Raw genomic sequence first — 18,489 nt, 5'->3', positions numbered from 1 at the left:
GCTCACAATTTTAATACCAGTAGCCCACAAAGTAGAATTTTTGCTCACAAGACTCTGCAGCTTAGAGGGAACATTGCTGGGTGAGTGTCCCTAAATAGGTATTTCCTTAGGTGTTAAAACATGCAAAGTGTCCTTTACAAATGTAAAAACCCAACATGTATTACCTGGCCAATACACTTTGGGCTCTTCTGCCTGTGTACACCAGGCTCCCAAATTGGGGCAGCACTTCAAAAGAATGAGGGAGGAAATCGCTCTTAAATGAGAAAAATCTTTATTCCCTTAACATGGTATAGAATAGAAAATGTAGTGGCAAGAAGCAAAAAAGGGGCAAGAAGAGATTGGATTTATACCTCATCCTTCACTTGGGAGTCTCGGGGCAGCTTACAGTCTCCTTTCCCCACAACAGATACCCTGTGAGGTAGGTGGGGCTAAGAAAGCTGCTCTTGGGAGAACAGCTACTGAGCCTGCTTTGGCGGGGAGGGCGGGATATAAATCAAATAAATATAAATAAGTTGAGGAGTGGGGAATTGAACCCAGTTCTCCAAATTAGAGTCCACCACTCTTAACCACTGCACCAAACAAGCAGCTACATTCAATCAGGGCTTTTTTTGTAGCAGGAACTCCTTTGCATATTAGGTCCCCTGATGTAGCCAATCCTCTTGAAGCTTACAGGGCTCTTAGTATAAGGCCTACTGTAAGGTCTTGGAGGATTGGCTACATCAGGGGGTTTGGCCTAATATGCAAAGGAGTACCTGCTACAAAAAAAGCCCTGCATTCAATAAAAACACCAAACCTTTGAATAAGCCTATCTGCCTATCAGTTATTGTATACTGGGGAAGAGGGGATTGGCTAGCAGTAAGACTAGCCAAGGGTACTATGAAAAACAAAAGGGGGAGAACATACTATCCTGATTCTAAAGGGATAAAAATGGGGGACAGTCCAGTCTGTAAGCTCCATATTCCAAAGAAAAAAATGGGTGGGGGAGAACCCAGCAGTGAAGGTGGAGAAGCAGGCTTGGATCCAAACAAAAGTAGGTGGCCTGGAGGATGATTGTATAGCCTTAAATTTGTTATCCAAGAAGGGTCTGGTTACTTGGGTAGGACTAGGCAGGTCATAAAATTGATTTATGTGGGTAGTGGGGAGGTTCAAGTTGCCTATTGTTCCACACTCTGGGTTGTTAATCATGGCCAAAAGGGATTGAGGAGCAGGTCCGGAGCATGAATAGGGTCATGACTGATAACTCCATAGAGTATTCTTGTAGGTGGGTTACTCTCAGCTAGGAATGCCATGTGACTTCTCTGCTGTTTCGAGGAACACCAGTTTGAAATAGAGCTGAATTATTTTATCCAGGTATCTGCAAGCCATTTCAGAGTCCTGGGGCAGGAGGAAGCGGAAGAGAGGCTGGCCTACTAGCTATCAGTGAGTGGGGACAGAGGCTACAAGAACTGCTAGGGAGCCAAAGAGGAAAAATAAGAGGGCATGGGGACATCCGAACATCCTAAGTTGCCTTATACTGAATCAGACCCTTGGTCCATCAAAGTCAGTATTGTCTTCTCAGACTGGCAGTGGCTCTCCAGAGTCTCAAGCTGAGGTTTTTCACACCTATTTGCCTGGAACCTTTTCTGGAGATGCCAGGGATTGAACCTGGGACCTTCTGCTTCCCAAGCAGATGCTCTACCACTGAGCCACCGTCCCTCCCCTAAACATGAGATCTTCCCCGTGAGACTTCCTTCATTTGTTTATATACTTCAACACTTTTGTCATTATAGCTTTAATTAAGTTACAGGAAACTGAGGATGCTAGGATTAGGTTTTATAGCAGCAATAACTAGAAAGTATGGTCACTAAAACACAGAACTCTGAATGCTGAAAACTTAGTCTGGCACCAAGACCTGATGAACGAGATATTCTTATGCCAGGGGTGGCCAACGGTAGCTCTCCAGATGTTTTTTGCCTACAATTCCCATCAGCCCCAGTCAGCATGGCCAATGCCTAAGGCTGATGAGAGTTGTAGGCAAAAGACATCTGGAGAGCTACCGTTGGCCACCCCTGCCATGCTATAAGCCAACTTTTCATGGATTCCTGACTCTAACCTATGAAGGTTCCATTCTGCCCTCATTTTTCCTACCTTGATCAGGCTGCACATCCCTGCTCATGTTCCTTTGCTGCTTCTTAAAAACTAGGGCTCTCAAAGAAGATATGGGCAGTATCACGCCTCTCATTGGCCTCCGATCAGAAGCTGCCACATCCTCTGGGACTTTGCAAACCCTCTGCATTATGGTACAATCTGATATTGTAACCACTGCACCATTCCAATGCTTTCCAATAGTTCTTTGATAATGTTTACTTTGTTAACAATGCAAAACACATATTAAACAACCACTCTTAAAATTAGATTTTACCTTTTTCAACTGGTGTCTATTTCCAACTTAGAAGAAGCTGTAACTAAGCTCAGAAACAACTCCACATCCAAGGGAGCAACATGTTCCTTTGAACAGCCTAGCACAATGATTTTCAAATCAAAAAAGTATGTTGCCACCTAACATTTCATCTATAAACTTGATCATGTATTGTCTGTAGTTATAACAAAGACAAAAAAAAGGCAAACAGCCATGAATGATATGAGTTATCCCATTTTCTAATACAGCTGAAAGACACCGCAATAACTATAACAATAACAAATTTTTGCAATGGAATCTTCATAATTATAATTTATAATTATAATCCATTTTGCAATATTTATAATTAGCTGACAGTAACCCACCTACAAGATCCAGGTGGTCAGATCAGCCAAGTCAATGTAGGGGACATCTTCTGGGTTAAATGAAGCTGGAAGAATGCATTTTGTGTGACTGGACTAACCTGCTTCTCCAGTAATCATGCAGAATCCAGTTTAACCCTTAGACTGAGTCTGTGAGCATCAGCTGGACCCCAACAATGAGGGAAGCAGAGCGTTCTTTAAGACCTTGGCCTTCCTCTCCACCTTGTAAGGGATTCAATTTTGACTTCTTAGTCCTTAGCCATTTAAATCCAGCAGGTTCAGGACCTTTATACCATCACCAGGAGATGTGATTGAAAGAAACACAGACCTGGGTGTCACCAGTATATTGATGACAACCTACTTAAAAACCACAATCAATTTCTCCATAAGGGCTTTACACAGAGACTGACTATCATGCAGGGGAGGGGGTAAGACTGACCCTGAGGAATACTGAAAGAGAGATCCCATTCTGATGACAGCTGGTCTCCAACAGCAACCAAAGGTTAATGGAGAAGTACCAGGAGTTAAGGAGGCTTCGACCCTGGACTATTCTAACAATATTTCTATTAAAACTAGATTATTCAACTCTAATCTCCTTTAGTGGAAACAGACTAGATCTTTTAATTTAAAAAATTGGTACAAAAAATTCCAAAATAAAATGCCTTTATTAGGAAAATACCATTCTTTCATATCTGGCAGTGCAGTAGCTCATTAATGTAGTTTTATGTTTGGAACATCAAGGTTTGCTTAACTGATTAAGAACATAAGAGAAGCCATGTTGGATCAGGCCAATGGCCCATCCAGTCCAACACTCTGTGTCACACAGTGGCCAATATATGTGTGTGTGTACATATATATCTATACACACACACACACACACACAAACATACCGTATTTTTCGGACCATAAGACGCACTTTCCCCCCCAAAAAAAGTGGGGGTGAAGTGTGTGCGTCTTATGGTCCGAAGGTACGTACCTTCGTGGGGCGAGGGGGCGATCTGCTGCCTCTTTCTCGAATCCGGCGCTTCCCCCGCGCCTGCCTGCCTGGCTCCATCTTCTTCAGGCAAGCGCTGGGATCGCTCCACGTGGCCCCAGCGCTTCGCAAGCGCCAGTTGCGGAGGGGGCAGCGTGCTTTCTCCTTGTCTGTGTGCCTGCCTTCAGCTGTGATGTTTAAAGCAAGCGCTGGGATCGCTCCCTCCCCCCTCCGATCCCAGCGCTTGCTTTAAACATCACAGCTGAAGGCAGGCACACAGGCAAGGAGAAAGCACGCTGCCGTCTCCACAGCCGGCGCTCGCAAAGCGCTGCGTTTGCGAAGGGGGCGGGTGCTTCCTACTTGCCTGTGTTCCTGCCTTCAGCTGTGATGTTTAAAGCAAGCGCTGGGATCGCTCTCTCCCCCCTCCGATCCCAGCGCTTGCTTTAAACATCACAGCTGAAGGCAGGAACACAGGCAAGTAGGAAGCACCCGCCCCCTCCGCAAACGCAGTGCTTTGCGAGCGCCGGCTGTGGAGAGGGCAGCGTGCTTCCTACTTCCCCGTGTGCCTGCCTTCAGCTGTGATGTTTAAAGCAAGTGCTAGGATCGGAGGGGGGAGGGAGCGATCCCAGCGCTTGCTTTAAACATCACAGCTGAAGGCAAGCACACAGGGAAGTAGGAAGCACCCACCCCCTCCGCAAACGCAGCGCTTTGCGAGCGCCGGCTGTGGAGAGGGCAGCGTGCGTCCTACTTGCCTGTGTGCCTGCCTTCAGCTGTGATGTTTAAAGCAAGCGCTGGGATCGCTCCCTCCCCCCTCCGATCCCAGCGCTTGCTTTAAACATCACAGCTGAAGCCAGGCACACAGGCAAGGAGGAAGCACGCTGCCCCCTCCTCTGCCGGCGCTTGCGAAGCGCTGGGGCCACGTGGAGCGATTCCAGCGCTTGCCTGAAGAAGATGGAGCCAGGCAAGCAGGCGCAGGGGAAATGCCGGATCGGAGGAAGAGGCAGCGGATCGCCCCCCAGGAGGGAGGTGCGTCCTATCCTCCAAAGCGCCTTATGGTGCGAAAAATACGGTACATACACACACACACTGTGGCTAATAGCCACTGATGGACCTCTGCTCCATATTTTTATCCAATCCCCTCTTAAAGCTGGCTATGCTTGTAGCCGCCACCACCTCCTGTGGCAGTGAATTCCATATGTTAATTACCCTTTGGGCGAAGAAGTACTTCCTTTTATCCGTTTTAACCTGTGTGCTCAGCAATTTCATTGAATGCCCACGAGTTCTTGTACTGTGAGAAAGGGAGAAAAGTACTTCTTTCTCTACTTTCTCCATCCCATGCATAATCTTGTAAACCTCTATCATGTCACCCCACAGTCGACGTTTCTCCAAGCTAAAAAGCCCCAAGCTTTTAACCTTTCTTCATAGGGAAAGTGTTCCAAACCTTTAATCATTCTAGTTGCTCTTTTCTGCACTTTTTCCAATGCTATAATATCCTTTTTGAGGTGCGGTGACCAGAATTGTACACAGTATTCCAAATGAGACCGCACCATCGATTTATACAGGGGCGTTATGATACTGGCTGATTTGTTCTCAATTTCCTTCCTAATAATTCCCAGCATGGTGTTGGCCTTTTTTATTGCAATCGCACACTGTCTTGACATTTTCAGTGAGTTATCTACCACGACCCCAAGATCTCTCTTTTGGTCAGTCTCTGTCAGTTCACAACCCATCAACTTGTATTTCTAGCTGGGATTCTTGGCACCAATGTGCATTACTTTGCACTTGGGCACATTGAACCTCATCTGCCACGTTGATACCCACTCACCCAGCCTCAACAGATCCCTTTGGAGTGCCTCACAATCCTCTCTGGTTCTCACCACCCTGAACAATTTAGTGTCATCTGCAAACTTGGTCACTTCACTGCTTATTCCCAACTCCAGATAATTAATGAACAAGTTAAAGAGCATGGGACCCAGTACTGAGCCCTGCGGCACCCCACTACTTACCGTCCCCCACTGTGAAGATTGCCCATTTATACTCACTCTCTGCTTCCTATTAATTAGCCAGTTTTTGATCCACAAGAGGACCTGTCCTTTTACTCCATGACTCTCGAGCTTACTAAGGAGCCTTTGATGAGGAACTTTATCAAAAGCTTTCTGGAAGTCAAGGTAAACACCCCCTCAAAAAACTGTAACAGGTTAGTGAGGCAAGATCTTCCCTTACAGAACCCATGCTGAGTATTCCTCAATACCTTGTGTTCATCAATGTGCCTAACTCATTCTGTCCTTGATACCAACTTTCCCGGTATTGAAGTCAGACTGACTGGCCTGTAATTTCCCGGATCTCCTCTGGAACCCTTTTTAAAGATGGGGCTGACATTTGCTACCTTCCGGTCCTCAGGAACGGAGGCAGATTTCAATGAAAGATTACAGATTTTTGTCAGGAGATCCACAAATTCAACTTTGAGTTCTTTCAGAACTCTTGGATGTATGCCATCCGGACCTGGTGACTTATTAGTTTTTAATTCGTCAATTAGTTGTAGGACCTCCTCTCTTGTCACCTCATTTTGACTCAGGTTTTTCAACACCCCTTCCAAAATTAGTGGTTCTGGAGCGGGCAAACACTTCTCATCTTTCACAGTGAAGACGGAGGCAAAATATGCATTCAGCTTCTCAGCCATTTCCCTATCCTCCTTCAGTAATCCTTTTACCCCTTGGTCATCCAAGGGACCCACTGCCTCCCTGGCTAGTTTCCTGCTTCTAATATATTTGAAGAAATTTTTATTGTTGGTCTTTATGGTTTTTGCAATATGCTCCTCATAGTTCCTTTTTGCCTGCCTGATCACAGTCTTGCATTTGATTTGCCACAGCCTGTGTTCCCATTTATTAATCTCGCTTGGACTAGCTTTCCACCGCTTAAAGGAGTCCTTCTTACCTTTTACAGCTTCCATTACTTTGTTTGTTAACCATGAAGGCCTTTTTCTTATACCTATTTGTGCCTTTCCTAACTTGCATATATTTTATCTGAGCTTCTAGGATTGTAGTTTTAAATAGCTTCTAAGCTATTTAAGGGTTTTGACTGTATTTACCTTTCCTTTCAGTTTCCTCTTCACATGCCTCCTCATCTCAGAGAATTTACCCCTTTTAAAGTTAAACGTGGTTGTGCTGGTCTTTTGGGGCCACTCCCTATTTATACAAATGGTGAAATCAATAACGTTATTGTCACTGATCCCAAGCGGTGCGATCACTTTACATCTCTCACCAAGACTTGGGCATTACTTAGGACCAAATCCAGGATCTCCCCACCCCTGGTAGGTTCTGTGACCATCTGCTCCATAGCATCTAGAAACTCAATCTCTTTCTCTCGACCTGAACACATATTGACCCAATTAATCTGTGGGTAGTTAAAATCACTTATTGTGACACAGTTTTTATGTTTAGCCACTATCTTTAATACTTCCATCATATTATAATCATCCTATCTTTTGATTTGGTGGGCGATAACAAACTCCCATAATTAAATTTCCTTTTGGGTCCTCTATTTCGACCCAAAGCATTTCTAGAAGGCAGTCTAATTCTTTGACCTCAGTCTTACTGGACTGTATAACCTCTCTGACATACAGAGCCACCCCACCTCCAACCCTTCCCTCCCTATCCTTCCTATATAACTTATATCCAGGAATCACTGTGTCCCACTGATTCTCCTCATTCCACCAAGTTTCTGAAATTCCCACAATGTCTATGTTTCCCCCCAACACTAAAGATTCCAACTCACCAATTTTACTTTGAACACTTCTAGCATTTGTATACAAACATCTATAATTTCCCAGGCAAGTTAGGCTCACAACCTTCCTCCTTCCGCCTCAAGACTTTGGCAGACAGTCCATACTGTTTGTCACCATCTCAGTGGACAACTCTAATCCATTACCTGGTAGTAAAGTAACAGCTAACCCTTCATCTCTTTGAGATGAGTCCTCCCGAACAAGAGACATTTCATCTTTCCCCCAAGATTTAGTTTAAAAACTGCTCTGCCACCTTTCTGATTTTAAGCGCCAACAGCTTGGTTCCATCTGGGGACAAGTGGAGACTGTCTCTTTTGTACAGCTCCCGCTTGTTCCAGAAAGCATCCCAATGCCTAACAAACTTAAACCCTTCCTCCCTACACCATCATCTCATCCATACATTAAGACTTCTAATTTGTGCCTGTCTCTCCTGCCCTGCACATGGAACAGGTAGCACTTCTGAGAAGGCTACCTTGGAGGTCCTGGCTGTAAGTCTTCTGCCTACCAGCCTAAATTTTTCCTCCAGAACCTCACGACTGGATTTCCCCACATCATTGGTGCCAACATGCATCACGACCACTGGCTCCTCCCCAGCACTGTCTATCAGCCTATCTACAACACACATAATGTCCACTACCTTCGCACTCAGTGCAAAACACTGGAAAGCCCCCACCCCCCTGCTGGCATTGTACCTTCATGATAGCTTTTTTAAAATATACAGTCCCATTTTAAATCCTGTTTGTTTATGTGGCTCTCCTTCTGGAATGTCTAATTACCTTATTGGGAACACAAGGAAAATAGGGATCTGGGTTCCTGGTCCTTACACAGCCCTCAGGCCAAGAGCCCTTTAGCTCTCGCCCTTCGGCTCGCGCCTCTCGCAAGGCGCAGCTTAATAATGCAAAGAGGGTGGGGCCTCAGTCTGCCCCAGGAACACAGCCACTCCTAATCAATCAGCAACAATCACCTTCAGCCCACTCAAACCAAACAAACAGCAGTTCCCCAGCAACCACAAACTCAGAATTTTCAGCAATCACACAGTCACACAAACTCAGAAATTCTCAGCAACTTGCCCAGCTGTTTAGAAAGCCAAACCTCACCCTTATAGCACTTCTTATCTGCTCTCTCTCAGAGCTCTCTGAAATGTGATTGAGTTTTTATGCATACTCATAAGAACTGTGGAGAATTTATGTGACCAAATACAATCACAAATTCATTCCTGCCCCCTGCCAGCAGAAAGGATGCATACATTTATTTGAACTGCTATATTGATTAATTTTAAAAAACTTAATGTTGGCAAAGCTTTCACCATAATACTAGCAAATCTGTCCATCTATGAGAGGGACAACACATACCAGTGAACTGATTCCTCTTCAAGTTTAAATAACAGTTGTAATTATTATATTCTACTGGAGAGTTCAGACACCTACATATTTGACAAGCTGCTTTCTCCAAGGAATGAGACAATTTAGTTATAATATTCTTAGGATAGTCTCTCTTTTCCCTTCACCCAATTGGGTGGAAAGATGGAAAAAGACTGAGAAGGTGAAAAAATAGGATTCAAAACTGAATGAGAATGGAAGAAGAAGAAGAAGACTGCAGATTTATACCCCGCCCTTCTCTCTGAATCAGAGACTCAGAGCGGCTTACAATCTCCTATATCCTCTCCCCCCACAACAGACACCCTGTGAGGTGGGTGGAGCTAAGAGGGCTCTCACAGCAGCTGCCCTTTCAAGGACAACCTCTGCCAGAGCTATGGCTAACTCAAGGCCATTCCAGCAGGTGCAGGTGGAGGAGTGGGGAATCAAACCCGGTTCTCCCAGATAAGAGTCCACGTACTTAACCACTACACCAAACTGGCTAGTCAGACAGCACTGGCATGGAGTGCTATGAAATCCCTGTTGTCCTGTCTGAGGCAGAAAACAAACAGAAGGAGGGTGCTCATAGGAACAGAGACATAGGAACAGAGACAGGAAATTGCAAGTTGACCTTGTCACTTATCATAATGGGAAGTGCCTATGTGCGCCTCCCACATTATGCTAAGCAGGGGTGGAATTCTAGCAGGAGCTTCTTTGCTTTGTAAGCTCTTGGAGGATTGGCTACACCAGGGGGTGTGGCCTAATATACAGAGGAGCTCCAGCTAGAATTCCACCTCTGATGCTAAGTAATCACAAATTACCAAAAATGCATGATCAAAATCATTTAATGCAGTTTAGTAACAGAACTAGTATACCAGAGACTACAAAGAGATGGATCTGTACACTGACCTGCTCTTGAAAAGCATCTGGAAACTTCTCTGGTACAGTGTGCTGCAACCAGAATGAATGGGTTGTAGAGAACATATCACTCCAGTCCTGTCGCATCTACATTAGCTCCCAATTTGTTTCCTGGTACAATTCAAGGTGCTGGTATTGACACTTAAGTTTGGGCCCAACATACATGAAGGACTGCCTACTCCCTTATGAACTACCCGATCACTTCAGTTACCTACCAAGGCCCTGCTTTGGAGAAGGAAGAGATTGAATTTATACCCTACCTTTCCCTCGGAGTCTCAGAGCAGTTTACAATCTCCTTTCCCATCCCCTCTGCACAACAGACACCATGATGGGTCAAAGAGAGCTCTTTCAAGAACTGCTCTTAAGAGAACAGCTCTGAGAGAACATATTCTGCCACAGGTACAGCCTTCTTTGTTTCGTTTGGCATTCTCTCAGCGATCTCTCCTTCCTGTCCAATGTCTTGACTGTTGTTTTTATATGTTTATTTTAGCTCTGGTTTTAATGTATTTTTGTTGTTTTGTTTGATTAGTAAATAGATGATTTTATTATATTCTTGTTAACCAACTTGGTGGCCCTTATGCAGAAAGAAAGGCAGGTTATAAATTTTGTAAAATAAAATTAACTAGGAAGACACTGGTTCAAATCTTGCCCAAACTGTGGCTACAGGTGAGCCACTTATTTTATTGTCAGCTCTCCTCCCCATTTGCAGTATGGGAATCTTCTGTCTACCCCAATTAGTAGTTATAACGTTCAATTAAATAATTTATATATAGAGCATTAGACATTTATTCAACACACATTTAAATAATAACCTGTATTATCACTTAGCATAGTTAGAAGCCAGCACAAAGAAAAACTTTTTAACTTTGAGAAGTCCAGTTAAAATGGTATGTTTTGCATGAAGAAACAACACTTAAGACATTGATTACTTACTAGAAATTCCCATTTTAAAAAAAAAAAGTCTGTATGTAAAAGACAACTCTCGCATGACAAGACTTTTTCCTTCAATTGCTAGTACAATTATATTAATCCAGTAATCTATTTGCAAAACATCTTTCAGCATGGTACAAACTTTAGGCTTCAGGCATAGTAAAATGGCTTACCAATGATATATTTTATGTATGTTACATGAGAGAGCAGTACTGAAAACAAATGTACTTACCAGTTTAAAAAAACAAAATGCAAAATTAAAAAACATATCAAAAAACTAAAGTTCTATATCCACTATTTTGCAACTTGTTGACTTCAGTTAAATCAAAGTTGACTTCCTTAGAGCTTGCGCTAGATATGATTTTAACATATGAACATATGAAGCTGCCTTATACTGAATCAGACCCTTGGTCCATCAAAGTCAGTATTGTCTTCTCAGACTGGCAGCGGCTCTCCAGGGTCTCAAGCGGAGGTTTTTCACACCATTTTGCCTGGACCCTTTTTTGGAGATGCTGGGGATTGAACCTGGGACCTTCTGCTTACCAAGCAGATGCTCTACCACTGAGCCACCATCCCTCCCCTTTATCTTGGAATCTTTATTGCTTTTTGAGGAAACAATTATTTGCCTGCAACATTTTCCTCAATCTTTATGTTACTTTTACCCTTTAACAATCAAATTTCTTTTACTTATCTCCTCTGACATCTGTTCAATCCCTCTCATTCTTCCTCTTCAGGAAAGGCAAAGGTACAAATAGCTTTCTGCTAGTTTCACATTCATCCCCCTCCCCTTTCCAGATCACCAAGTCTGGACACTTAAAAACAAACAAACATGAATTTAATTGCTGTTTTGCGAATGATTATTAACTACTCTCCTCTCTACAGTTTCCTTTCACTGTCTTAAATTAAGTATCTTTTTAAAGCACTGTCACATGGCTTCTCATCAGTCTTAATGACATAAACAGGTAAACATCTGTTTTTAGATGACATATTTGTATCAAATAGTGTTCTTAAATATTTGGAAATTACTTAGCACTGAGCGGGCACTATGCATGAAGTCTTGGAAGAAGGATGTGAACAACTGTCATAAACTTGAGGAGTGATCTAGCTGAATCAGTACAATTTTTCACATTGACATCTAGTTCTTACTCATTCTGGTGAACTCATGCTTGTGCTATATTGTTTCAGACTACAGATGGATACTTTGAAGTCTGAATGCTTCCCACAGAAAAATAAGATACCCAGGTTAGTGAGGCTGCGTTCCATCTTGCAAGCCCCCATCCTATGCAGTTTTAATTTGTGAAATTAGACTTCAGACCCTACTCTGAGTCTAGCCTTCAGAACCTACACAAGAGCTGCTTCATTAGTTCTCATTCATGGTAGTTGCTGCAACATTTTTATAACTAGACAGGTGAAACTACAAGTAGAGAAGCAGTTGCCTATGACATGTTTATGCATTACATGCATAGCCCTTCCCAACCAGAGGTTTTAATGCATTTCTTGCTTACTGCCCTTCTCAACCAGATATTATTATTAAAGCTACACTGTTCATACAATAACACTGAATAAAAAGGTATCCCCAATTAACAAGTCAATATTTTAAGTTGTTAATGCAATCATCCAAACACACCCCTACCGACAGTAAGCATCTTAACAGGCATTCCCTGCTGCATAAGAGAAAAGAGAAAGAGTACCTATTTTAAAAGGATGCTTGCTGCCATACAGTGCATTTAGTAACAGACAGTATGATGTGTAAAAAAACTGCTTCTCCTCATATGCATATTAATTCAGATTTAAAACAATTAACTAATTATTTTAAGTCATGTGGCAGCTTTTGAATCAATGAAGGAAAAATTGAAAGTTTTTTTAAAAGAAAGTTGGACAACAAATTCAGGCATAAAACCAAACACAAAAATGCACTGGGGCTTCAATGTATGATATTCTGGTTGAAGAAAGTGCTGAATTCAAACAAATATTTGGAGGGACAAGAAACTGTTAATATTCTAATGCATAAATAAATATCTGCTTTTCCTCCAGAGAGGGAAATGGATATATTTACAAATACACACACAATTATGTGCATAGTTAACTTCAGCATACAAAACAGAACCCTTTATGAAAACAGGTTTCAACCATAGCCTCACAATTTATATAATTTAACACCAAAGTTTGGGATTATACTTAGCATTAAACAAGTTCTGGATAATTGAATCTTTAGAAGGAATGAAGAAAGCCAATCCAATAAGGATTAATATGCCAAAATGCATCTGGAAGGATGTCTTCGACACAGCAGAAGAATCCATATAAAAAGCAAAGATTGCTAGATAAAACCAACTGACTTCTCGGTCCTCAGACTGATCTGGGCCATAAACACTGCTATTAACAAGAATAATAAGCATAAATCCATTTAGTCCTCAGCAGCCACTTAAAAACAGCTTTCAAATGTACACTGAAAAGCAACTAGTAGTTAAGAAGGATACACAGCTCAAACAGTTAGGTGGGCCATAAGGGAGTTTTAGTGGAGTTAAGTGGGCCATTCTGTAATGGTGCCTGACTCCATTATGGTTCACGTAATTGTTGTTGGGGGAGGGTCAGAAAGATGTATCTCAGGTGTTCTCAGTGTGGTACTCTGAGCCTCTAGCATGGGAAATTTATCTGTTGCATCCCAGATGTTTGCTAACACAAGCCTGTATGGGATCCAACAGAGAAAACGACTGTATTTGCAAGCACTTGGGAAAAATTTCCCCAAGACATCAAAGACACTTGCAAGCCCCTAATAACAGAGAAAAAACTTTTTTTTTACTTCTAGCAGAAGTCTATCAAACCCCACAGGGTTCTCTTCTACAAGGTTCCTAACCTACAGGAACCCTTTTTAAAGGGAAAATAAGGAGCTGCCACGGGGAAGGAAAAACTGAAGTACAAATTTTGGATGCCTAGCCAATATCAACAGGAGTTTACACTGGGTAAAATAATCCCCATTTTATTATTAATTTGATTAGTCTAAAAACGATACCTGAATGTGATTCACCAAACTAGTAAAGCTGAATACACTCTGTGGATGCTTGTCAAAATATGTTTATTCTAATGTTTTCTAGAAAAATAAGCATGTTATGATTTTAGTGGGATTTCAATGATAATTCTCTGGCATGCCTTGCAGACAAAGGTTTTTTTTAACGAGACATTAGTACGGTAAAAGTTTTGTAACTTCAAGGTTTTTACTTCCTCATTTTCACCCATACTGCCTGAAGACATTAACTTTTAAAATTCAGGCTACCCCCCTCCCCCACCAGCTGTTCCTTTACTGCAGGCACAAATGGATCAAGGAATCATCTCCCTACTCCTTGTGATACTGCAGCTTTGCCACATGTTTAATAAAGAAAGTATAGAAACTGTAATAATCAATGAAATGGATAATGTCTACTCATTCTGGCCGCAGAGAAGAAACTGGAAAGGTCTGCAGCTGGGATTAAAGCAACTTGAACAAAAAGAAATTACCATTTCACATGGTCTCTAATCACACTCTTTCCAGCCTCAGCTTTCCTGAGCCAGCAAAGAAAGCTGGGAGGGGATGAAAATACTAAACCCAGAGCCACCAAAAGGAAAGGGTATAGTTCTCCCACTCATATGACCCAGCAGTTCAACTTTCTTAGTTCACTTGTAAGCTTGGAAACAGACTACTTTTCTGATTCTCTCCTCTTGAGAATATCCAGATTTTCAAGGGACCTTCTAGAGATGTTATTGCTTGTGCCAAAGATGTACAAATTCAATCACTAAGTACACAGTCAAGATGCAATTGCAAGCACACATTAAGCACAGCACAATCTCTTCTATGCCTACTTATACATTACAAGACATTCTCACCACTGTGCAAAAGTTTGATGCCAGAATATAAATATTAGTTAACCTGAGGAGTCTGCTATTCTTAGTTTCCTCTTCAGAAACTCAGGCAACTGGAAGTCAAATCTTTCGGTGCTCAGAACCACATACTACAAGACAAGCAACTCTTCACTTCAAGCCAGTTGCAACTGGCCAGACAAAGTTATGAAGGATAGAAAGTTTCTCCTTGCAGCTCCCCGTATAATACCTATTATCAAATACAAAAATCGAATCAACTACTGAAGATCACCTCCAATAACAATACATTCTGTCTTGCATTAATACATACATAGAGGCATCAAAATTTCATTTTTTGCCAAACGTATATGTGCATACTTAAAGTCAAACAGATCAAGTTAATACTAAAAGATTCACACTACTCAATGTCTTGGGGATCAGAGCTGAAAGAAACATTAAGCCTTTCCAACACAAGATTACATAGCATGCCAGCCTGTGCTAGAAATTGTGAATGCAAAAGAGGAGGAAGACAGGTGATCCAAAGTGAATACTAATGCAGAATACAAAAAAGTGCCTTAAAAATGGTTTAGGTTACAATTAGAAAATTAGAGGTTTTGGAAAATTCTGATAAAGTAATTTTTCCCCTCTGTGAGTAGAACAGGTTTCTCCCTCCAGGGAAAAAAAGAGGCAAAACAGAAATTTTAGGAAAACAAGTGAAATGTACATTAAGAACACAAATGTATAATGTACAACATATAGAACTGCATTGTTTGATTGAATAATTAAGACTTGTTATACTTTTGAATTTCATAAATAAATGAATCTGCTCAATAAAGTCAACACAGCACAAAAACAATATAAAGATCTGCAACACCTGTTTACCAGAGGCAACAGTGGGATTAGTGTATGCTCCACAAGGAATAATACCTTGTTCAAAATGTTTTCATCTCTCTGAAGAATAATGTCTGCCTCCAGCTTAATAGATCATGCTATCAAAAGGCACCAATACATCTAGATACTGAATGGCCTTGAATGTGTGGTTTTTTAAGCTACTATAAAGCAGAGGTAGGCAACCCCCAGCATGTGTGCCAAAAACAGGATGTCAGATAATTTTGCCAAAGAAACTTCCTTACTCCATCCCCAACACAGCAATATATTCAAACTGGGATGCACTGACATTTCTAAAACAGTCTTATGTTAGTCCCTTACTCCCATACCTCCCCTTCCAGATAAATACAGTAATTACAGTGTGTCTAGCCAAGTACACTCCTCATTGTCCCCTCCTATCTTTTTTTCACCTGCACAGCAACATCCTCACAAATGAGCATTCATTATTTTTTTACATTCCGGTCCTAAAAGGTTGACCCCCCCCATAACTTGTCAAATACACCAATAAGCACTGTATAAAGGCAATATCATATCCCTTTCTGCTATAAATTCTAGTTAGCTCATAGATTTACAAATACTACTATGCCCTGACAATTTGCACCTAATGATTCACAAGACCACTTGCTTGCATTCCTGTAGCAAGCACTCCTATCCCACACACTAGTACAGAGATAATCCAATCTTTTTCAAAGTTCTCCGTAAACAAGAGGTCTCAGGGAAGGCACAAAGGCAAAGACAGTGCTGCACCACCAATATCAGTGGAGGGGGCACACAAATACACACCCCTGTAGTTCACACAGAACTTGAGATAACGGAGAGCTTCTCTTCCCACTGATTTTTCTGACAGCAAAAGCAGCAAGGTGCTCTTAGTGTCTCCTGCAAAACCTAAGTACAAAGAAAACACCATTTCTTTTTTCTGCAGATGACTTAGGGTTAGAAAAGGGAAGTGGTTTTTTTGGTTTTCACATGGCCTTCACAAGAAAACAGCAGGATAGTACTGCTACCACTTTCTTTGAAAGCCCACCATAAGGGCCGTGGATCTCTCTCCTCTGCAAATGCTACAGAACTTGGGAGAAGAGTCAGTAGTGATTAAAACCAAATTACCAGCCAAGCCAAAATCTGTTGGCTTTCCTGCCTTATCACTTTTCAGAGGCATTTTTGAGCCTACTTCAGATGTCCCTATTATACTTCTTAAGTAAGTGCCTTTGCAGCTTAAGCCCCAAGCACCTCACCTGATTTTATAGTGAGGCAAGGTATGCTTGCGCCTAATAACCTTCTTGAACTGATTGACAATGATGGAAGTAAGTTGTGGCAGGGGCCGTCCTTCAAATTGGGACTTGACATCAAAGCCGATGACAGGTTCATCCACAAAGCTGAAGGACCAGTGAGTGAAAGGCAACCGGGTAAAGACCAGTCTTAACCGACCCACTACTTTGGAGATCTTGACAAAGAGAGAGGCTGACTTGCCAAAGACCAGGTCGGCATCAATGGCCAAGTGGAAGCCACCGCTGTACTCGATATCGACTTCAAAGTCCAGCTCCTCGGGACAGCTTTCCTCGTTACAGACCACCGGCCGCAGGAGCTTGATGTTCTTGAGGACGGGCACCTCGTCACCCAGACAGACATCCCGCAGGCTGAGACCTTCGAGCACCTTGCCTGTCATTTTTGTCTGGAGCAGCTCTTCAAATTCTACCTTGATCTTCCTGGTGACCCAGTGCCTAACCAGGGAAGTGTCCCTGAGCTCTCGAAAGAGAAAGAGGCAGATGGCATTGAGCCAATAGAGGGTCTCCTCAGTGGATTCCACCAAGGGCTCCTGGGGCTGCACGGGCAACTGATGTCTGGAGCCCTGCTCGGATCGCGAAGGGGACTGGTTGGGAGTCGAGCTCCCCGTCGAAGGGGCCTCGTGCCCATGCCCGACGTAGCCGGCGAAATACTCCCTGAGGCTGTAGTCGGGCAGCACTCTGGTGGTGAAGGGGCTGGTGGAGGAGTTGGGCGGCTCGGACGGCTCCTCGGAGGGTTCGGGCTTCTTCCGATAGAGCAGTAAGAGCTGGAGCAGCAGCGTGAGGCAGGAGCCGAGCAGAGCCGACAACAGCACCCCGTACACCGATAGCATCGCCCCTCGCCTCGCCTCAGTGCTTCTCGCTGCCTGAGACAAACACGGCGCCGCCGCCGCCTCACACCGCACTCGACCGCGACACAGCCAGCCCCTCCACCTTTATCTTGTGGGTGGCGACCTGAGGGGACCCGGAGCTCTCCGGCGCCTTCTCCGCCGTCCCAATCAACCGCTGCCGCCGTGCGAAACAACTCCTTCCTTCTTTGGCCCGCTCCGCCTCACACAGCAGCGGCATCCGGGTCTTTCCTCCTTTCTCCTTCCTTTTTCTCCTCCTCCCGGACAGGAGAAACCAACTGCCAGCTCTCTCCCTGGCCGCTCCCCCTGCCCCCCCCCCTTATGTCTAGATTGGAAGAAACTGGAGCTGTCCGGAGGGTTACGTCACAGAGCACGTCCTCCCGCGCGCTGACCTCATAATACTGCGGAGGGAAGGAGGGGGGGGAGAGGCAAATGTGCGCGTGCGTATCCCGCGTGTTCAGTCTGTAGTCTCTTCCTGCCTTATATTGTGTGTCTACTAGTGAACTGTGGGGAGGATTATGGTGATCATAGCGCTAAAATAGGAGGAAGAAGCTTGCCAGGGTTTATAATGTAGTGACTGATTCTAATAATGTTTCAGGAAAATTCTGCTTTCTAGGCGACGTGTCAAGTATTAGAGGGGTGTTATACGGTACCCCAACCTTTACTTTTTTATACCCCAAAGCGGCGTGCTTCGTAAAGCTAACTTTGTTGCGTTCTGTGTTAAGGACAAGAGGAGTCCCTTTAAACCACCAAAGTACGCAGTCTACACTGCAGCCCTAAACAGTTAGCTTTCTAAGACCAGTGACTTTGGAACTACAAATTGTGTAATATTTTTTAGGATTGCACTGTTGTGCTCGCACATTCAATAGCGGGACAGACTTTTCTTCAACATCATGAAATGCAGAAGACTGCTCATGGAAGTAAC

At 43.2% G+C, this 18,489-nt stretch overlaps 1 protein-coding gene across 1 annotated transcript in view; it reads right to left on the bottom strand.

Annotated features, from left to right (window-relative positions):
- Positions 1-17,966, bottom strand: part of PDZD8 (PDZ domain containing 8) — a 76,660-nt gene extending 58,694 nt beyond the window's left edge. Inside the window, exon 1 of the mRNA XM_060241546.1 lies at positions 16,669-17,966. Coding sequence (XP_060097529.1) covers positions 16,669-17,549 — 881 coding nt within the window. The 5' untranslated portion in view covers positions 17,550-17,966. The remainder of the gene's footprint in view (positions 1-16,668) is intronic.
- Between the last annotated feature and the right edge of the window lie 523 nt (positions 17,967-18,489).

Source organism: Heteronotia binoei, chromosome 6, assembly GCF_032191835.1.
Source record: "Heteronotia binoei isolate CCM8104 ecotype False Entrance Well chromosome 6, APGP_CSIRO_Hbin_v1, whole genome shotgun sequence".
Lineage (NCBI taxonomy): Eukaryota > Metazoa > Chordata > Lepidosauria > Squamata > Gekkonidae > Heteronotia > Heteronotia binoei.
The sequence above is the reverse complement of the archived record's forward strand: the minus strand, read 5'-3'. Positions and strand labels throughout refer to the sequence as shown.